The sequence below is a fragment of the Falco cherrug genome, chromosome 8 (genome assembly GCF_023634085.1).
Source record: "Falco cherrug isolate bFalChe1 chromosome 8, bFalChe1.pri, whole genome shotgun sequence".
Taxonomy (NCBI): Eukaryota; Metazoa; Chordata; class Aves; order Falconiformes; family Falconidae; genus Falco; species Falco cherrug.
In genome coordinates this window covers 8,945,254-8,966,868 of record NC_073704.1, presented here as the reverse complement: position 1 = coordinate 8,966,868, position 21,615 = coordinate 8,945,254, and the positions used below count along the sequence as shown (strand labels likewise).

The following is a 21,615-nucleotide window of genomic DNA, read 5'->3' as shown; positions in this document are numbered from 1 at the left end:
CCCGGCCCCCGCCCCTGCCCGGCCCGGCCCCGCCCCTGCCCGGCCCGGCCCCGCCCCTGCGCTGCCCCGCCCCGCCCCGGCCCTGCCCCGCCGGCGCAGCCGCTCCCGCCGCGGCTCTGGGCGGGCTTGCTCGGGGCGGACTCCGCGCTGCTCCCCCCTGCGCGCTCCCGCACCCCCTGCATCCTCCTGCACCCCCCGCATTCTCCCACATCCTGCTGCACCCTCCTGCTCCTCACTGCACCCCATGAACCCTCCTGCACGCTTCCCTTCCCACATCTTCCCACACTCTCCTGCACCCTCCTGCACCCTCTTGCATGCTCACCCACCCCGCTGTGCCCCGTGAACCCTCCTGCTCCCTTCTGTGCCCTCCTGCACCCTCCTGGATGCTGCACTGTGTTGCGTTTGTAGCCTCCCGGCCCTCATGCCCTAGCTAAAACGGGCCACCACTGGCCATCACAGCACGGCCAGAAACCAGAAAATCCCCATTTGCGATCTTCCACACCACTACGCTTCCAGGCTGGTTCCCACTTGGCTTTCAGGACACAGGGCTGTGATCCTGGGAACTGCAATGGGAAATGGGCAGGGGTGATGGACTCAGCTGCCTCCTGGCGCCGGGGGGGTTGGAAGGAGAAGAGCCTAAAAGATTGTTCCCTTTGTTTCTCCCTTTCTTACCATGAGTATTCCTATCATGTGCCTAGCTCAGACCCCAAGGAAGAAGAAAATCTTGAATGCTGAGTTATGATGGTCCCAGATCTCGTTTAATTGCCACAGGCTTGATTGCATTTCGGAACAGACCATCAAGCATCAGCCAGTCCCCAAAGCAATCACTCTAAGTGTGGCTGGCCATGCACATCCCAACGAGTCATTTAATTTCAGTACAGCAGGTTCCTGACACCACTCAATTTTTTGCTTATCCCAGCAGATAAGCTACTATATCCTTGTGCCTGGCACACGTGCACAAGGAAATATAAATCAGTTTGCACTTGTGTTTCTCTCCCTCTTTAACCCCAGGGCTTGTTAATTCGTCCCCAGTGAGTTACACCCCCTTGGCCACCCGAGAGCGCTGGACAGCGAAGCGCTATGCTAGAAGAGGCACAACCATTTTGTCACAGCACTGCGAAATGCCCTAAAGGTACGTGTTTGCCTCCGGGACTTTGTAGCATCTGAGTCCAGCCCTGGTGAGGTTTCCCTGACAGTTATTTCACAGCGGGGGATCGAGCTCGGAGGCTCACAGGCCCCTACCAGGGGGCAGAAGGAGCCAGAGGCAGAAGGAGGAATTCAGCCAGAGCACATTTAGGAGGACTGATCAACTAAGCTGCACGGACACCGCAGCCATCACACGCGAATCCAGGCAGCATCAGTGGTGGCTCCTCTGATGGACTCGCCTTCCCTCTCCAGTTCCGTATCCACCAAGGGAGGCAGCAGGTGGGAAACCTCTGGGCACCTGAAATCCAGGGGCTGAAACTGAAGGTAGAGGTACGTGGGGCTTCTCAGCTGTTGCCGAAGGACTCTCTGAAGTGTCTAACCTTAGTCTTCACATCTGATGCTCTCTGAAAAGCACTGGAGCTCAAGAGTGCTCTGTCTCAGACCTTGTTTGCTCCCAGGTGTCTAATAAGAAACATTTCTGGTAAGAAGAAGAGAAACCCCACTGCCAAAATATGGGTGGGCAGCTTCTGCCACCCAGCTCTAGCTTTTTCTCCAGGGGCTGCATTGGGAATGGTGGGCAGCCATGTATTTTGACAGCAAAAGCCAATAGCGCCACATATCTGCCAGGACTGCTGGGATCCCGTCAGGAACAGGCTATGCCCACAGACACCGAAATCACTATCTGGTACTTTCACATGGGACACCTTGGGAAGCCACTCGGCTAAGAGGGCTGCAGCGCTGGATTGCAGTGCCACCAAGGTGAGTTGGGATGTTCGGGTCTGTTTAAGGCCATCAGGTCACAAAAGGTCAGTGGCTCTACAATTACAAATGAATTGCAGACAATGAATGCTAAGCTGTTGGTGCTGCTTATATGTAAGATGAGCCAGGAAGCAAAGAGGAGCCTCTGGTCCCTGCACGGGGTACGGGAGATCTCAGCATGCTCTGCCACATGTTCTCAGCTGACTTCTAAATTTCATTTCATTAATCAGCCCCACAATCAGTCTTCCCATCCTCCTTAATTAAAAGGTAAAATTATGGGAGGAGGACTTGGTTCTTATTGTTTCTGGAAGATCCCAGTGCTAGGGCTTTGCTCTCAGCCAGGGCTTTCAGCTCCCCTGCGCGCTGCGCATCAATCATTCATAAGGAAGGATTTACAGCAGGATGAGCTGAGGGGAGAGGCAGAATTTCAAAGTCAAGGGTGCTTTCCTCTGCAAACTTCTTCCTCTACCCTTGAGCTTGCCCCTGCCTGCTTTTATTTATTCTCCAAGCTTTTGTGTGCTTGAGCGGGAGAATAAGCAGCCGACATGCCAGCTGCTATTAAAAGAAGCCGGCAATTGCCCGTGACATTTCCTTGCACGGGTGCGGATGCACGCTCCCCAAAGTAGTCACTACCGCAGAGATTCCCTTGCGCCTCCCCCCTCCCTCACTGGTTGTCCACTGGGTCTCTCTTTCATCTGGGCTGTTTTCCTCTGGGTTGCAGATGCCAGGGAGCAAGCAAGGCCAGCCCAAATCCCCGCCGAGACCTTGAGGCACAGCTATAACACACACAGCCATGTGATCAGCTGAGACATCCTTGATTCGTGGCTAACTCCCTTCCCTACAAGGAGATTTTATCCCGTGCCCTGCTGTTGTAAGCCAAAAGAATTACGTTCTTCATTAATTTAAAGCCTGAGCCCTCTAGGTTTAAAAAGAGCCTTGCAGAAATACCAAGTATTTTCCAATTCCTTTATTCCTTGTTGTGATAATAAATCTTGTTCCTTTTCCATCAGAGAACAAATAAAGAGGGGAAAGTCTCCTGAGAGCTGAAGCCTTACTGGGGTCTGAAAAGCAAATAATTTTCTTCACAAGGTAAGAGAAATATCACTGGCTTCTTCACAGTGTAAATAACTCGGGTGACAGAGCCAGAGATGATGCTTTGGGGAGCAACGTGCCTTGAGCATTTTTGTCATTGCCCTTTGGGTGCTGTGGTCCCATGGCATTTCCATATCACCACTGCTTTCTTGGTGGGGAGGAACTCTGGAGTGGAGACATTTCCACCATATTTATTTGTTCCTAGTGAGCAAGAGTCTGCTGGTTACAGACTTTTTTGACTCCTTGATGTAGTTATCACCTAAATACATGTCCCCCAAGCTCCAAGGCTGTCGGGTAGGAAGGAGGACAGCATCATCCCCCTCCTGGATCAGTATGCTGGTGATGGGGAGGTTGGTCCCAGCCTACCCAGCCCTCCCTGCAGCAGCTGCTCACCCTTTGTGCCTGCCCTCTGAGCACCCTCCCTCCAGCACAGCCTGGCAAAGAGCTACTGAGTCAATCAAAGGTGAAATGAAATTGAAAACAACTAAATTTGTAAATTAAATGCAGCACTGCAATGGGGTGATTTGCCTCCTCTTCCTTTATCTCCGTGCCACAGGCAAGCCATTTGCAGGGTTCAGTGCCACAAGGCCTGCTGTGTAGGATGGGACTCAGCATCTTCCACAGCTTGTCCTGAGGAGTCAGAGTGATGTGGAGTGAAATATGGCCCCAGATGCCACCAGGGCTCCCATCAGGGTGGGCACAGCGCATTCCTTGGTCCACCTACTGGGTCGGATTTCTTTTCCCAGGATAATGTCTTGGAGTTCATTACAAGCAGTAATGATGGTGCCAGCGTGTGCTTTGGGACCCTACTTGTCCCAGTTGCTCTTGTGGAATTGCCCAGTGTTCAGAATCTCTAAAAATGAGGCTGCACATTTCATGCCACAGTGCTGCTTTGCCCAGATTTAGAGGTCAGCGCATCTCCTCCTTCATCTTTCTCCCACGGGCAGGGGCAAGACCCAGTGGTGGTGCCAAAATTAAAAGCAGCAAGCCCATGACTTGGCTGTGGACTACAGTATTGCTGTGATTTTAAGGTCTATGTTTAATGACCTGGCCAAAGGGGGACCTCTGCTACCGGGGAGAGAGGACTCAGGACTCCACCTACAAGAGGCTGAGTCCTGCAGCATCCCCTCTACACAACTGCCAGCAGCAATGGGCAGAGACGTCCAGCCCAAGGAAAGGAGGGGAACAAGAAACATGTGAGTATCCCAAACTCCTTCAGGTGCCACGCACCTTCTCATCACCTTGAGTTTAACAAGATGTGATTAAGTGGTGTGTCTCTCCCTCTGTACCTAGTAGCAACCACCACAAAATTCCTTTGTGCAGATGCAGCTGACCAGAGCTGGGGTTTTCCTCAAACTCTTCTAGGTAGGTGTAGGAAGGTGAGCTGGAGTGTTTTCCAGGCAGGGGATTATTCACGGAGAAGGTGGAGAACTGAACCCTCTGAGAAAGACATTTTGTAATTGTTTTAGGACTCAGAGCCTCTAAATTTGAGAGACACTCCAAAAGATGCAGCTCAGGGTATCTGGCAGAGTTTGAGCTCCATGGGCAGGATCCTGCGGGCAGAGGCTGGTGTAGGAGTGGTGTAACCTGGAGGTGAGTGGGGCACTGACTTCATTGCAGAGAAGGAGGGTGGAAGGAGGTGAATGACACGTCATTAGCGAAAAGAGAAAACTCATTACGATTTTTAAAGCATCCAGGTAGAAAACTGAAGGTCCCAGAGCTGCGGTGGCTGGGCTTAAAATACAGCCACGGAGAAAATAAATGAGAATTGTTTTCCATTTTAGGAATGGGTATAATTAATTAGGAGGTGTTTATGAGTTTTGTAACATGTGTTTTGTAGCTGCAGGAAAAGAAGCTGGTTAATTGTTCTCCAAGTGAAATAAGGGAAGATTTTTCTGTCAGAAAGTTATTGCTGGGATGGCATGAATGCAATTACAGAGCCAGGTTGCCTCCAAGAATGACATTTGTATTCAGGATAAAACAAAGCAGCTCTTTCCCACTGGCACCAAAACAAGGCAGAAGGGGAAAGGAAATCTTCAGGAATATCAAAGCATCTGGCTAAGGTGATCTCAGATGTTTTGTTTTCATGAGGCAGTGCTGTTTCCCTTGCGTGTCAGGTCATTACACCAAGAAAAAGAATTTAGTATAGTATTTACTGACATGCAATGAAACGAGCCACAATAATATTAACAAAATGGCTTTTTCCATATCAAGATGAGACATTTCAGCATGGCAGAAATGACAGTGCTGTTTGTGAAAAATACTGACAAGTGATGCGAGAAGACTGACGGGAGTCTCATTTGGGCTTTTTTCCCCCAAAATAGATAGATTATTTTTTTAAATAAATTTCTGAATGAGATGTACTCCCAGGGAAAAAAAACCCAAACATCTATCTGGAAATGGTCCCAGAGGCTGTGGTGAAACCCCAGCGGCTGAGCAGGGAGGACGGCTGCACACTTGGACCGCTGTAGGATGGTGCGGGATGGGACCGCCGGCAGCAGAGGAGCACAGGGAGGTGTAAGAAGCACTCAGACAAGTACCTCTCTATTTGCCAAGGACAGGAATTGATCTCCTGGCCATATACAAGGTTAGGGCTTAGCTTGCTGACGCTGTTTGGAAAAGCAAAGCTCTGGGAGCTAGTTTGCCACAGAATTGTGCAGAGGCACAAAGGTGGGGAGGAGGCAGAGCCAACAGGCACAAGACTTCAGGAGAGCAGGAACAGAGGGATGCCGGTATCTTATGATCTCCTTTTCTGCATTAAGGTTAGGGTTTGGCCGTCTATTCATTTAGGACCCCGCTACATAATTTCAATCAGCAGGGCCTGTAGGTTTGGGAAACGTGTTGGGAAGACCCCAGGGGGCTTTGGTATTCCTTAAAGCTTATGGATTTAATAAGCAGGCTGGTAGGGGTGATGGACAGTGTCTGATTCTCGGTGCCTGGGGTATAACTCACTTTTGGGCTAAGGCTCAGCAATCCAAAGGTCAAGGAGACCAATTTATTGCTGCATGGTGCAGGACCATTGGAAATTATCTGTCACTTGGGGAATAGAATAGAGCTGGAGTAGGAAGTCAAAGGCAGCTGAATCCAGTGTGCCAAAGTCTGGGAGAGCTTAGAAAAAGACTCATGCCATTTGCAGCTCATGCCTGGCTTGTATTTTCTTTAACTGCAAGCATTTGGTCTCAGCTGTAGCCAGAGGACAATTGGTTAAGTGTCATCTGTACATTGCCCATCAGAGCGGCCTGTGCTACAGGGAGCTCAGAGTTAGGAAGAGGGCAGGTAACTGAAGCCCAGGACATCATCCCTTCCATTATGCGGTCATCCTTTCAGCAGAGAGCCAGCAAAATTAGGGTATCTAAACCCCAAAGAGGCCAGACTCTTGCCAGCTGCTGCAGGACACCGCGGGTTATAAAAACATGGGGACCTTTGGTGCTTGTGTTGTATTTTCTCTTGGTGCAGATATGCACTCCTGGAACAATTAAGCAGTGGGTGACGCAAATGAACTATTTGGAACACAAGCCCAGTAACTCCAACCTAAGCTTTGATTCAGCAGACTGCTTCAAGGTGGCCTCCATCTTCAGTCCCTGGGTAAGTTCCACTGATTTCTCTTAAAATTAGGAGAGGCTTAAAGGCTGTGCTGATTAGCAGAGATTCACAAGCGCTGTGCAAAATGCCAACTGAAGCGCATGGGCAAAGCAAGCCACGGCTCTGCTGGCTTCAGATGTAACCAGGATCGCTCTAGTGTGGGAAGGGGTAAAAACCTGCCCTGAATCAGGGGAGGGTCTTTGTCTAGTCCTGAGATACCAACACTCCGTGCTCTTGAAGTCGGTACTGGGGTTATACGGGCTCTATTTATGCCTCTTCTTTTTCTGCTGGACAACAGGAGGGGACTTCAGGCGCAGCCAGACCTCCGCAGGTACAGCTTTGGGTACCCGCAGCATGCGAATCCTGTCCTCCTGCCACCTTGCGGCATCTGCCGGCCTCAAGCACCCGCCTCCCGAGGCGTGCGGGGCTGCTGAGCACCGCCGGTTGGCGGCCGCTCCGAAAGCCGGCCCCAGGTAACAACCGCACGAACCGTGCGAGGGCCGAGGCCCGGCTCTCGGGCGCCAGCGGCCCCTGGCCACCGCCTGCGTGTGCCCGCCCCGGCCGGCAGCGGGGGGCAGCGGGGGCGGCGCTGGCGGGGCGGGCGGTACCGGGGGCGGTGCCTGCCTTCCCCTTCCCTTTCCCCTTCCTTTTCCCTTGGCTCTTCCCTTTCCTGGGGGCCCTCCGGAGGCCCGAGCGGGAGGTGCTGGTGGTGGGAGCGGTTGCGGACGGGGGCTGCAGGCGGGGAGAGCGGGGGTGAAGCTGCCGGGGCGGGGGTCTCGCTGGTGGGAGCAGGCTTCTCTGGGCGCGGAGGGCTCCTCTCCCCACGGGGCTTTGGCTGGGCGGCTCTTCCCTGCTGCGAGCGGCTGCTCCTGCGCTGGCCGAGCCGCTACCGAGCTCCGCGTCTCTCCTGGCATCGCAGGGTACGATAACCCGTAGCGCCAGGGGTCGGATATTTGCGCGTCACTGGAGAGACTCGCAGTTGTTGCGCCCTTCTGCCCGGGCCGGGGGCGTGCGGGGGGGTGGGCTTGCTCGTCAGACGAGGCAGGGAGCCCGCCTGGCCGGGCCGTTGCTGTCTCGGGCAGCGCCTGCTCGGGCACCCAGATGGACAGAATACAGCCCAGAGCCGCCCGCGGCCAGGAGCCGTGTGCCAGCAGCTGCAGCGCCTCGGCTCGTGGGACCCTGCCCGCCGGTGCAGGGCCCGCCTGGTGTGTGGCAGCTGGGGGCGAAAGGGGTGGGCGAGCCAGGGAGGGCTGGGTGCTGCTGCTGGGGCGGCAGCCAGCGGGTGGGAGGCCAGGCTCGCCCCCCGGGTGCTTCTGGGTAACGGGGCACGGGGGTTCAAAGAGACTTTGAGCCTTTCTGGGGCAGGAAGGGACAAAAAAAATAATCGGAAGGTTCAGAAAGTGCAGGGTAGAGTTGCTGTGATTGCATTGCTGGTACTAAAACATAGATTTCCTTCAAAAACCCCAAAACCCCAGACTTTGCTGCTGCTGTTTTTTCTGCTGCTCTGCTCAGTGGTCGTCCCATCCCCACCCCCCACCCCCAAATTCAAAGATATTCCAGCTGTAATGGTGATTTATTTCAAAAGACAGCCAGGTGAGTGGGGAAAGCAAAGGGTTAAGGAGAAGGGTTTAAAAGCCTAGAAAGCATTTCCTTGTCAGAGGCTGCTGGTTTGCTTCTGTGATATCTATGATACCTGTGGGAGGGATGCCTGGACAGCAGGTTCATGCTCCCTCACTGGAACCTCATGGGGAAAGTGCTCCCTCGGCCCCTGCCAGGAACTGGAGACTTTAGTGCCTGCGGTCACACGCGAAGGAGGCAGGAGGAGGTTGATCTCATGGTGACAAACCTGGCTTGCTGCCTCCTCCCAGGTGCCAGGTCACCCAAGCATGGCCACTCAGATGTTTGAGGGAAGAGGGCACGCGGCTGTTTACCAGAAATACAGGTTTGCACCAGGCAAAGAGCTGCAGCAAACCATCCTCGGCTACCTGCAGGAAAAGGTACGTGGGGTATGGCCAGGCTGTAGGAAAAAACCAAGGTAATATTCCGTTACTTGTGGGCAGTAGTTATTTGCAGGTATTAGTATTTACCTTTTGGGAGTGTTACCTTGGTTGGTGCTGTGGGGAAGAATTAATCAGTAGGACTTAAGGTAAGATGTGGGCACGGAAGAGCCGTTCCGTGGGTTGTGCCATGCTAACTAAGGCTGTTCCTGGTTGGATGCTGGGGAAGGAATGGGGTAAGAGCACAGAAGTTGGGTGGCCGCCCACTGACAGGCATCCACTTCTCCTGCAGAGGGCAAACCCTGCTGAGCTGGTAGTGGATGTTGGCTGTGGGTCTGGACAAGGCACCCGCTTCCTTGCAGAGCACTTCAAGAAGGTGGTGGGAACAGACATCAGTGAAGCGCAGATCCAGGAGGCTAGGGATGAGGCCTCCATGCCCAACGTCTCCTACCTGTGAGTGTCAGGGGAGCAAGCTCAAAGGCAAAATCTGGGTCCTCACATGGAGGGTGGTGGTTTGTGAGTATGACTGTTCTAAGAGCCAGCTGGCACCAAAGGAAATCCCATTTCATGTGATTCCTGATATAAACAGGCACTCCCCTAGACTTAACGGTAGTTGTGGGCTTGCATCCCAAACAGTCATCATGAACTCCAAAAAATACCCACTAACTTCATGTCCTACTTTCTAATACCCATATTGCACACTGCCTTTTTCCCTTCCCCCTTCCAGCGTGTGCCCTGCAGAGGAGCTGCCATTTGAGGATGCCTCGGTGGACCTCCTGACTTCATTTACAGCCGCACACTGGTTTGATATAGAGAAGTTCATGAGAGAAGCAAACCGGGTGGTTAAGCCGGGTGGTTGCATGGTCATCAGCACCTACACCGTGGATATGAGTCTGCGCTATGGAAACTGCTCTGAAAAGCTGACCAAAGTCTTCAGAGAGGTGAGATAATGAAACCAAAACCTGGTCTGGGCAGGGGGAAATGTGTAGTACTTAGACACAGAGGGGAAAGCAGTGGGCTTGGGGAATATGACTAGAGGACTCCTATTGCAGGATGGGGCGGAGGGATGGTTAAATACAGGGATAAGGCTGAGATAGGGTTTAGTGGCTCCCGTGCAGTGCTAGGGCTGGCTGGAGGAGAAGAGGGACATTAGGATTAGTAGGGCAGACTCTGTGGTGAGAAGGGCTGCAGAGCAGATTTGGGGGGCTGGTATCATCAAAGAGTCTGCTCCTGTTGCCCTGATCACAGTGAAGATAATGGGAAGCAGAAACTGTGCGGAAAGAGGTTCTTCTTAAAGTGACGTTTCTTGACAAAGAGTGTCAAGGAGACTTTCTGCTATGAGTAAGAGCAGTGTAGGGAGGAAGACAGGACCCTTATCTCTATAATAAAATAGGATCCTTAAATTCTTGACACTAAGCAAAATTTTGGTGTATTTTAATGTAAGGAGTATTAAAAAAAATTAATACATACATGTATCAGCTATAGGGCCAAGCAAACCTGAGTTAAGTGGAAACTGAAAGCTTCAAGTGGTTTTGTGTTTGTTTTTAATATGCTGTCTTTGTAGAACTGGGACCTGATTTTGAAATACGCGCATAATAGAGTAAAACATGTCATGGATGACTACAAAGAGATCTTCGAGGCCTTGCCATTTCCAGACAAGAAGAGGTGAGCAGAAACCCCTTGGTGCAGCACCAGGAGCAGATAAAGATGGTGTCTCTCCTCCTCTACAGGGCTGCTCTGCCACTGGCCCAGCAAGGACATAAAGGAGCCAGGTTTGCCAGAGCAGGTAGCTGCCAGGCTTCAGCAAATGCCTTTACGTGGTGGCAGAACCATGTGGCTGCATTTGCATTCCCGTTGGATTTCACACTACTTTGTGGTGGGCTAGCAAGTGTGGTTGAAGGGCTGCAAGGAGCCTTCCTGCTCAAAACAGAATTGGGTTAGATTTTTTTTCGTTGGTGGTTTATGATGACTTGAGGCTTCTGGGCAGATTGCTTACTGGATGCAGGGGAAGAATGGAGTGAGAGAAAGAACCTGCCCCTGACCTCTGAGGGAGCCGGTGCCTGCCTTCCCACCAAGGCATGGGGCCAGGGCTGACTTCGCAGGCAAAAAGGATGTGTTGGTGTCCTGCCTGCTGGAGGGGAATGGGCTCTGCAGGCAGGCCAGTATCGAAAGGGTGTTCCAGTCACAGACTACGTTAGATGGTCCCTGGGACCATCTCTGCTTCTCCAGTAGTGCTTTAGTTAGATCTTCAGATGTTTTTTCCATGTGTTGGACCTCTGATGGTGTCAGCTATTCTATTCACCGCCACCTCATTCTGTTGTCCTTGTTCTATTGCCTTTGAGATTTAACTTGCCAATGCCCCTTGCTTCCCTGTCTCTCTTCTAGAGTCACCAATATTTTTGACAAAATTCCCATGACTGTCGCTGATGTGGTTGGTTACATGGAGTCTGCCTCTCCATATCAAACCTTTATGAAGAACGACCCCGAAGCCGCAAAATCCCTGCTCCAAGAGACTGAAAAGAGGTGAGGAAAACCTTTTGAGACAACTAGCAGGATATTAAGGACCTGCCTCATACAGTGCATGAAGCGTAAGGTTGCAGAGGCCCCTTCAAAGCTCCAAGTGAGCTGCACAGTGATGTGCTCTCTCCTTCCCCCCAGGTGTGCATGGATTCTTGTCAGAGGTTAAACAGGAGATCCTCAGCTGCTCACAGCATGTTTGACCTTAGTTTGAGACAGCTGACTTTAAGTCCAAGTCTGTGTGGCTGTACGTTTCCATGCACTTGCGTGTCCATGCAAGTCTTGTGTCAGAGGTATCTTGAGTTTCTTTGCTTCCCTCTTGATTAGCAGAGGGCAGGAAAAGCATTGGCAGTTGCATCTTAACTATTTTGGCCCACAACAAGGCTCCACTGCAAAGCTGGGAAGAGGAGGCATCCCTGTGTCTGTTAATTTATTCATTGGCCTGTGGTGGAAGCAACTGCTGTCAAGACCTCTGTGCTTTAGGTGGGAAAGATCTGTCTCTGGTTGTAGATGTCACCCCATGTCAGGTGGGAGCTGGCTGGGCGGAACGAGACGCTGCTTCTGCTTCTTGTTTTAGGATGCTGGAGACGATGGGAGTTTCTTCTCGTGAAACCTCAGTGGAGTTCTATGTGAGACATGTCTGTGTGCTGGCATGCAAGGGACGGTGAGAGGAAACTTCTCCTGAACTGGTGCGGGAAGGGAAGGAAATAGTGGTTTGTCTCCTAACACCCCACTTGCAGCCACTCATTATTCCTTGGGAAGATTGATACTGATTCTGGTGATTAAAATTTTGATCTTTTGTGGAAAGCAGACTGGGGTTTCTGCCTGCTCTTGGGTTCCTGTCCACTTTGGCCCTCGTTGTCTGCCCAGTGCTGTGCTTTCAGCTCTGGAAGGGTTCAGTTTCAGACTGGTGATGGTTGGATTGCACATGGTGATGAGAATCAAAGTAACAGCTGATAAACTTGCTGCATTTCTTACACAATTAATAAAAAAAGCTGAGAAAAAGTTGCTTGTTGTTCTCTTTTTAAGAGAAGCTGCAGAGCACCTACTGGGGTGGGAATAATGACACTTCACGGACGTTGCTTACTTAGGCCCTGAGTCTGAGGTCTTCTGTTTCATGGAGTAAGATGGGTTTTAGGTAGAAAGGACCATTCGCCCCTTTCCCTGCCCAGGCAAAGTAGAAGCCATGTGCTGCCTTTGAAAGGTGAGCTCGAAAGGGGCTGTTCTCACCCAGTATGAGACCCCATCCCTGGTGCTTTGCTGGCTGGTGCAGGTGTATCGGCAGGTGACCTGCCCCAGGATTGCCCATCACTGTGCCAGCACTCCTGCTTTGGCTCTCAAGAAGTTAACTCGCCCTCAGCACAGCTCAGGAGTCTTTCTGGGATTGTTGCCGCAGCAGAGCACATTTGTGGTCCCCTCTGTCCCAGCCCGCTATCGCTTGCTCGCCCACGCTGCAAAGATTAGAGGCTGCGTTTCAGGGAGGAGCAGGTGGACGCAACAGGGTTCAAAGCTGGGCACAGCCCAGCACAGGTCCCTTCCTGTTTGCTTTCTGGATATTTTAAGTCCGGGTGCAGCCTCTGTGGGGAGCTTTCCCTTTCCTGTAATTCCTGCCCTTGGCAAGAAGGATACCCTGATGCCATGGGGAGGGCTTTGGCCTCACCTGGTTGTACCTTGGTGCATCATTAAGAAAGGCAGAAGTGATATCTCTTCTCCCTGCCCCAGACACAGCACCTGGAGGGAGACTTCAGCTGTGGAGGGGAGGGCTTGGAGGTGCTTCAGCTGTGGTCCTGGGGCTCTTGTGTATGGTCCTGCTGTGGGTACAGAGACTGAGCCTCTGTGACCGGGTGAAGGTGCTGGACCCTGGGTGTATCTCCACTGAGTGCTGGCTCAGCTTGCTCAGGGTGGGGAGCAAAGGTTTTGACCCTGCTTGGTGGTTTCCAGGAGGGTTCTGGGATCCCAGGAAGATGGCAGCAGGGAGGAAAGCCCATTACTGATGCGAGGCTGGTCTCTGTGTCCGTGGCTGCGTGTTGGAGAAGACCTCATTGAGCAGTGATGCTGGATTCAGCCCTGCTGCCAGTCACTGAGGAAGAGGCTGCACTGGGTGCGGGTTGTGTTTGGTTGAGCAGTGGCCATAAAACCTCCCTTGCTGGGTGAGGGTGGAGCTGGTGGCTTGTCATCTCCTGCGGGAGCACTAGAGGTCCCTCCCCAGCTGGGACTGCACCGGATGACATGGCTACCGGGGTGTCGGTGGCCTGTAGGGCTGCCTTGGCTGGGGAAGCTCCAGCTCAGCTGGCAGGACTTGTCCTAGTGAGGTGTGTCCCCGCAGCAGTGCCTGGGCAGGGAGATGTCCTGTGGGAGGGGAAACCCCATGTCCGTACAGTGCCAGCACAAAGGCTTTGGGGAAAAAGTGCTTGTTTGGGCTTTTTCTTCACTTCAAAACAAGTCTGTTTAAATTTGCTTGCTAATTAACTTCGTGATTAACAGCCCTGGCATCAGCTGGATGCTCAGCACATCCCCCAGAATGAGGCAGAGGGTGACTGGTGTGATGTAACACGAGGGATTGCATCACCGACACACTTGGGCATGATGTCAACGGCGTGAGACACGTGGAGTGGCACAAACCAGCCTGACATCGTGGTAGCAGCTACAGCTCACGCGTGCCAAGAGGTGGTGAAGGGTTCTGGGGTATGTAGCAGGGCCAGCAGCACCTCAGTGGCACTGACACCCTGGGCTGGCAGAGACAGGTCTGGTGATGGCTGCCAAGCAAAGGTCACCTGATGTCCCCTGTCCCAGCACCACCAGGCCATAGGCAGGGCTCCCACACATCACCCAGCATTTTATTTTTATAGCTGGCTTCTTTGGGGCACTTTTTTGGTTCTTGCCATCTCCTTTCCAAGACCAGCGACTTCAGCAGGAGCCAGTTTCTAGCAGATGAGCCCACCAGCTCCAGAAGGGTCACAAAGGAGTGACCTGGGCTCGTCCTTACCCACTGCAATGGCATGGCTCGTGGCCAAGGCTTTTCCACACATGCCACGTGGCAGCTGATGACTCAAAGGTGATTGCCTCACCCAGCACTCATGTCAGCTCTGCCCGAAGCCCTGCCAGGTTTCGCTTTCCTTCTCACACCCGGGATCTCCCACGCACTCGGGATTTCTTCCTCTGAGCAAGTTCAAGTGGCTCTAGCCTGCTGGACTGTGTGAATCTGAGGAGGGAGCTCCATCACCGCCATCACGCTGCCCTCCCGGCATGATACCATCTGCAGTCAAAGCTGGAGCGATGGCTGTGGTAGGTCCCCAGTGCCCTGTAGACCCCACCAGGCACGATGTGGTGTCCCTGGCTTGTGCCGGCTTTGGAGGACCTTCCACTCTCATGGCAGGAGCTGGTACTAGCATGGTTTGGAGGAGCCATGCCAAATGCAGCCAGGCTTTGCTGGCCAAGCTGGGGACCAAGGTATGGTGGAGCGTGGCATTGCTGTGCAAGACACTAGCAGGTGTGCCGATGCCCAGGAAGGCAAGACTGCGCCCCATCAGAGAAAAGCCCTCATTACTGCTCAGCCAGGCACTCGCAGGCTTGGCTATGGCTGGTGGAAAATGAGGCACAAACATCTGAGCAAGGTGCCCAGGAGATCTTCAGCCCTTCGTCACAGCTGCCCTAAGTGCCGGGTAGCTGCACTGATGGCCCCGGCTTCACCACTCAGCTTTCACTTTTCCTTTGGTGCGTCTAGATTTCTTTGCCTGCATGAAGTGATGAGGTTTTGCTTTGCTTCTCTAACCACAAATGACAGGCAGTAGATAAAAGCCACAGCAATGGGGAAGAGGAACCAAAGAAGCCAGGTCCCACAGGGATAGGATGCTGCTCCATAACCCGATGGGTGAACCAAGAGTGTCCTCAGCAGGGGCTTATGGCATGGGGCAGTGGTTCATGGTGGATCTACGTGTGTGCCAGGGCAGTCTTCCAGCCATGCTCTGGGTCCGTGGGCCTGCAGGTGAGGCTATGCCAGCACAGCAGGTACTGGACATCACCATCTCACTGCTGGACATCACCGCCTGGGTGCTGGGAACCTTGCTCTAGCCCTGCCAGCAGCCATTGGAGATCCCAACCCGGGTGCCAAAACACCCTAGCCTGGCTCGTGCCTTGGTCGGGAGGAAGAAACACCCCACAGTGCCTGTCCTGTGAGCCAGCCAAGCTCCACCATGTGGGACCTTGAGCCACTATTGCCCTCCAGCTGCTCCACTGTGACCCAGAGTTCCAGGCAGTGCTGGGACCCCCACTCCCGCCCCTCTCTCACTGGGGGGCACATTTATTTTTACATTCATTAGAATTTTCTACTAAGGTGCCATCTTCCAGCTGAGCTGAGCATCGCTTGGGTGATGTACGTGAATTTAGTTATGCTGGTTTGGGCTTTTATTTCACAGTTATATTGATCGTGAGCTTATTGCATTGAATTAAAATAATTCCTCGATAGCTGTGCATTTCTTTAATGGCAGAGAGGAAAGGCAGTGCTGTTGTCTTGCTCATCAAGAAGGCAAAGACCTTGCTCAGGCTTTTAATTGCAGACCTCACATAGCCTGCTGCAGCGGGGATGGCTGGCATGGGAGCCTGGTCCAGCAGCAATGAAGTGAAATCCTGTACCCACTGTGCTATCAGGCTTTAGCACCATATTTTGCTGTCCTAGCTCTTCTCCAAGCTGTGTCTGCATGCAGTCTGGCGAAGGGGGAAATAGCCGCTGTAGAAGCCATGCTGCTCCCTGCCTGCTGTCTCCACTCCTCTTCATCTCCACCGTGGTTTTCCAGGAAATACCTGAGCTTTTGGAGATGCTGCTGGGGCAGGGGAAGGGCTCAGGAAAGGCTGGATGGACCCTGTGGGTCAACAGCCAGTCCTGCTTAACCTCTTCATATGGACCATGAGGCAGAGTGTACCAAGTTCACTGATGACACCAGACTGGGAGGAGCAAGTGACACACCAGAGGGTCCTGCTGCCATCCATGGAGACCTCAACAGGCTGGAGAAATGGGCTGATGGGAACCTCATGCCGTTCAACAAGGGGAAGATCAAAGTCCTGCACCTGGGTGGGAACAACTGCAGGCACTGGGACATGCTGGGGGCCGTCCAGCTGGAAAGCAGCTTGGTAGAAAATGCCCTGTTGGACACTAGGTTGAACATGAGCCAGAAATGTGCCCTTGCAGCAAAGAAGGTGAACAGCATCCAGGGCTGCATGGGGAAGAGTGTTTCCACAAGCTAAGGGAGGTGATTCTTCCCCTCTACTCAGCACTGGTGAGGCCACCCCTGGAGTGCTGGATCCAGTTCTGGGCGAGATGGACATACTGGAGAGAGTCCAATGAAGTACCACAAAGATGATGAGGGGACTGGAGCATCTCTCCTATGAGGAAAGGCTGAGAGCTGGGGCTGTTTAGCCTGAAGGCTCAGGGGCTCTTGGTGATGTCTACTGGCAGGACAGCAGGCAGTGGGCACACCCTGAAACATGTGAAAGTTCATCTGAACACGAGAAAACATACCCGTAAGTGTATCCTACCACAACCTGGTGCAATAACTTCTCCTGTTTGTTTGGACTCCTTGAAGTCAGCAGTTTATTTCCAGATGTGAACATTAAAAATTGGGTCCTTTTGGAACAGTGTTCTTCTGTGGTCACCACGTGAGGCAATGCAAAGTGCATTTTGCCTACTCCTGCCTTACTGTGTATTTGCTTTTTAGATACAGGTATTGCCCTAATTTCCTATATTTACTACTTGATGAATGCATGAAACAAAACGTGCAGCACTGATAGCTTCGCATCGCAGGGGGTTACCGGAGGGAAGGTCAGATTTTGCTGAATGGGGTCGCTCTTCCAGCTGTCAGCGGAGAGGTGTCAATACATGATATTTGCATTTCCAGGCTAAACAGGGAGGAAACTCCTGCCAGCTCCAGTGGCTGGTGGGGCTGGTGGTCCCGCTCATCTCCAGCAGAGCCCCTGCACAGGACTATGTCCCACCTGCAAAACGCAAGGTGGAAGTGCTGCTGCTTTCACCCTCTTTCCTGCTTTTGCAGCGAGCCTGGTCCCTCAGGATAATACACAGGTGAAGCTCATGCCTGCAGCCTGCATTATGCAGTGCCCATTCCTGGCTGCTGCTTCTGCCCGCTCCCTGCCATGGCTGTTGTGCTGTGCTTCCTGTGGGGAAACCGAGGCATGAACTCCTGCTGCCACTTGTGGGGCACCAGAAGCCTCCTGGCTGCCCTGAGCCCGCTGTCCCTGGGGGGCTGCACGCCTGGGAGTCTCCTGCAGCTTTCAGTGTGGTGCCGAGCAGGGTTGTGTGCAGGTTTCTCCACACTTGCCAGCACCTCTGCACCACTCAACATGGCAGCATCATCCCCCCTGTTCAGCTCCCTCGGAGGGGTGCGATGAAGGCAGCCCGAGCATATCCCTGCACCTCCAGGGCACAGGGTGCGCCCGTGGACAGGTGGTGAGGCAGGCAGCAGGGCAGGCAGGCAGCTGGAGGCGGGATTCCCGTCGATGCTTTCAGTTTCCCGTTTTCAGAGCCGCCAGGCCGCGGATTTTCCTACCAACCTGAAAGCGCAATCACGTCGGGCAGGCGGCATAAAAAGCCAGGGCGATGGGGAGCAAGGCAGCCACAGCCAAGAAGACGAAGCAGCCCTCAGACCAGCCAGCAGCCCAGCAGCCCTGCAGCCAAGCGAGCCACCCACAGCAACACCGTCAGGCATCGCTACATCAGGGATTTAGTGGATCCAGCCTGGAGCACTCCAGTTCATCCTCTCTGGCTTCGTGTACTGCAGCACCCTTGCTTCATTGTAACCCGCTCACCATCAGGCTCTCGTCAGCAAAATGCTGTGCCTCGGCTTCACCCCGCTGCTTGCACTGGTGCTGGGGGCCAGCCTTGGGGCCGCCTTCCCCCAGGATGCCCTGAAGAAGAGCTGCAGCCTGTCCAAGTACCAGTTCCCTGTGCCCCATGAGCTGAAGGCTGTGCAGAAGATGAAGATGCATTTTGTGAGTACCACTGGCAATGGGGGGCTGGGGGCTGGTGGGGGGCAAGGCAGCGGGGATGTCGAACTTGAGACCCGGAGTGACATGGTGGATGTTTTCTGCAGCAGTTTGGGGAGGAGGATGTTTTACAAGGGAATTTGGGGACAAGAGGGATGCTGGGCCAAATTTCATCCCCCTCAAGGCTGACTGGCATTGCACAGTATTGCCAAAAGTCAGGATGACAGCTTTTCAATCTCTCTCTTGGTTTATGCCTGCAGGAGGCCATCATGCATCAGTCGAACCGCAGATGCAACACCAGGCTCTTCCATAGGAAATGGAACCCAGCAGAGCTGTCGGTAAGAGCAAGGCAACCTCCAGCCAGGACCTCCTGTTAGCTGGTCCTACCTCCATCCACACCCCTGGGCAGGTCTTTGAGCCCCTGTGCTCCAGCCTGCAGCCAGCTGTTGTGCTTTGGGTCCCTAACCGGGATGCCTCTGCCCACAGGTGCATGATCGAATGATGCTGGTAGAAGCTGAACTGGACCTTGCCACCACCATGTTGGGGCTCTCTGCTGCCCCCAAGTTCGCTGAGACACGCCAGCAGCCCCTGGCCTTCCTCACCCAAGCCCGGGAGGACCTGCGAGGCTGTGTAAGTGATCCGCCCCCCCAAAAAAACCAGGCTCATGCCAGCTGAGCAACCCTGGTGCTGGCAGCATCGCCATGGGGCACAGCTGGTCCTTACGCAGGTGCTTTACTTGCAGCTGGCCATGGAGGCTCCTTCACATCAGCCCTCTGGGAAACTGAGGCACTGGCTGCAGAAGCTGCAGGTGGCCAAGGACACAGTAAGTCAGGCCAGCAGGGCAAAGGGCTGTGGGGTGTTAGTGACTGCACGGCTCTGCAGGGCCCACTACACCGTCTCCAGTGCTAACCTGCCCTTTCCTCCCACTGCAGGAGACCACCAGTTGCCTGGAAGCCTCCACCATCCTCCACCTCTTCCAAGTGCTGAATGACCTGCGGTGCACAGCCCTCCGGGAGCAATGCACTTAGCCCCCACCGGCAGCACAGCCGGCATGACACGGTGCTCACCAGCCCCAAAGGATGTCCCGAGGACTGGGAAGAATTATTTTTATTACATCACTGGACTGTATTTCCTATTTAAGCATTTTTCTTATTTATGTGAGCTCAGGGAGCAATTGTTTTTTTAGGGTCTTTTAAATTATTGGGGGGTTTTGTGTATTTATAAATGTTTCAGGGGGAGGTAAAGAAATGCTGTTCCTGAAAGATGCTGTTCAATAGGGATGAATGTATTTATTTGATATCTTTGTTTTGCTGGTTTTCAAAACACTGACAGTTTTTAAGGAAATCTATTTTTTTACCTACTATTTATTACAGAGAGTATTATGTATATTTACCTGTATAAATTATTTTTTACATGCTATTTAATATGAAAAATAAACCAGATACCATAAACAGACAAGCTGCCATCACATGTTTTTATTAGGCTTTGCTATAACATCATCCCTTTGGAAAAGCAAGTTATTGAGGGGGCTGAGGGAGGACACTGGACGAATTTTGAGCATTTGAAAGTCAGCAAATCTTTAGCGCTCACGTTCACCTCTAGCTGCTTTTAGGTTGCAGGGCTGGGGACTGAGCTGCGAGCGGCTGAGCTACTGCATGGCCATGGCTTCCCGCAAAGAGACAGCCAGGGACACAAGCCATAAATGCTTGTCACAAAGTGTGTCGCAGGTACCCCTGCTCATCCTGCCCAGGCTTTGCAAGGACGCCGTCCAGATGAAACCTCATTGCTGACGGGGAGCAACGATTTGCAAATTACACTTCATACTAAGGTAGCCTGGCATAAAGGTGGGGAAAGGCTGTTGCTCCTCTGTCTTTTGCAGCTGCCCTCAACCTGCTTCTGCAGGAGTGATGGGCCCTGGCCACTCGAGACACCCCTATGCACATGCCTTCAAGCAGACACCTGGACACTTGGGTAATATTGACTTCATGGGGGGAGAAGAGCACACCCCGCAGGGAGAGGGAAGCCTGTCCGGCTGCAAGCACAGGAATGCACGCTGCTCTGAAACCAGAAACCCCGGGCAAGAGGCACTTCCCTGCTATGTGGAACAGCTTTGCCAGGACAGGGAGAAGACAGATGCCAGCTGCTGGGCTCTTTGGGGAGCTTTAATAGATTTTATCACCTGGCCATGCCACAGGTGCTACCCATCCACTGCCACCAAATGTCAGGAGTGACACCCAAGGCACTGAAAACCCATCTGGAGGGAAATGCTGTAGGGTCAACATGATGGACGGGCAGGCAAAGCCCTGGTGGTGTGTCTGGTACACAGCAGTCTGTCACAGTGGCTCCTGGTTTTGGTTAAAACGGAACACAGCTCGTGTTTCAAAAAACAGGCTGCAGCAACACTTTGCCTGTCTGGCCACGCGCTCCCAGGAAAAGGCAGATGCCCATCGGTGCCTGATTTGGAAGGGTCCGCCTCAAAATTCACAATTTCACCCCTTGGTTTTAAAGTCTTGTGAGAAATCCCTCTCTGTGGGACCTACAACATCTATGGAGGAGGTTGTTTTTAATACATTTCTGGCCAGAAGTACTATACTGCAATATCCAAATGATACATGGATCTGGAGAGGAAAGCCTAATGAGAGCAGGTGTTTACTCATCCCCCCAAACAGATGTATTTAGATTATCCTGCTGCCATTAAGGCATCTACCAAATCATTGTGAAATGCAGCTGCTGCAAAATGGTGTGTGATGCCACTGCACCTGGGAGGATAGGTGCAGGGCTGCCCGCATGCCCATCTCCAGGGAAGGAAATTAGTTCTATCCACTGAGCAGCAGCAGGGTTGCAGCACAGCTCTCCCAATCAGAAGGTGAGGGCAGAAATCACTGCCAGGGAACAGCAGTCCTTTTTTATCTCTCTGCTGGATTCACAAGGCATCACGTCCGTCACAGTGCTCCTCGCTTTGCGTGTCCTGGAGGGGCAGGAGATGAAAGATGTGCCGATACCATCCCTGCTCCCTTGCACAGCAGCCTTTGGCAGGTTAACCTCCCGGAACCTCCCATGCAAAGCAAGTTCACTTCAAATTAAGGCTGGGGTGGCTATTTTTGTTCCCTTCTTTGCCAGATGGGCCAGGATTCAGCAATGTGGCGGCCAGGCTTCCTGGGTGCTGGGAGCAGGGCTGATGAGGATGAGAATGGAGCTGCAAGTGCTGCAGCTGGCCAGCGTTAGCCTAATGCCCCTGCCAGTTTTTTGTGGCTCGGGATGAGTCCCTGTGCTTCTCCCGGAAGGTGCTTGCCAGTGGGCAAGAAGCACTTCAGCTTTCCCTGCAGGCTCAGGCAAGAGGTGCTGGGAGAGAGGTGCCGGGGAGTCAGAGCTTTTATCAGCACCACTGAGTGCTTGGCTGGTTAACGCAGAGGGATGCTGATGGCAGTTTTCCGGCCTTCCCAGGGGAAAGGAGAGAGGCATGCTCTTCCCTGTATTAGCTTCAGTTCAGATACAGAAAAGGCAGAAAGAAAGGCAGAAAGCCTTGGTT

General features: G+C 53.0%; 2 protein-coding genes across 4 annotated transcripts; both read left to right on the top strand.

The window, feature by feature from the left end:
• Window positions 1-6,477: 6,477 nt before the first annotated feature.
• Window positions 6,478-11,903, top strand: LOC102053398 (putative methyltransferase DDB_G0268948). 3 transcript variants are annotated; one of them, XM_055719103.1, is made up of 7 exons: window positions 6,478-6,582; window positions 8,448-8,576; window positions 8,869-9,029; window positions 9,304-9,517; window positions 10,141-10,241; window positions 10,962-11,099; window positions 11,671-11,903. In XM_055719103.1, exons 1-7 carry the CDS (start codon window positions 6,493-6,495, stop codon window positions 11,759-11,761), a joined length of 924 nt encoding a protein of 307 aa, XP_055575078.1. In that variant the 5' UTR covers window positions 6,478-6,492; the 3' UTR covers window positions 11,762-11,903. The 3 variants fall into 3 exon arrangements, with proteins under 3 accessions (XP_055575078.1, XP_055575079.1, XP_055575080.1); XM_055719104.1 differs by lacking the exon at window positions 6,478-6,582 and adding an exon at window positions 7,226-7,279; XM_055719105.1 differs by lacking the exon at window positions 6,478-6,582 and adding an exon at window positions 7,361-7,499.
• A 3,732-nt stretch (window positions 11,904-15,635) lies between these two features.
• LOC102053225 (interferon lambda-3-like) lies at window positions 15,636-19,533 on the top strand. The gene is made up of 5 exons (XM_005435995.3): window positions 15,636-18,092; window positions 18,347-18,424; window positions 18,573-18,716; window positions 18,829-18,909; window positions 19,019-19,533. The coding sequence occupies exons 1-5, from the start codon at window positions 17,931-17,933 to the stop codon at window positions 19,112-19,114; spliced, it is 561 nt and encodes a 186-aa protein (XP_005436052.1). The 5' UTR covers window positions 15,636-17,930; the 3' UTR covers window positions 19,115-19,533.
• Window positions 19,534-21,615: the final 2,082 nt, after the last annotated feature.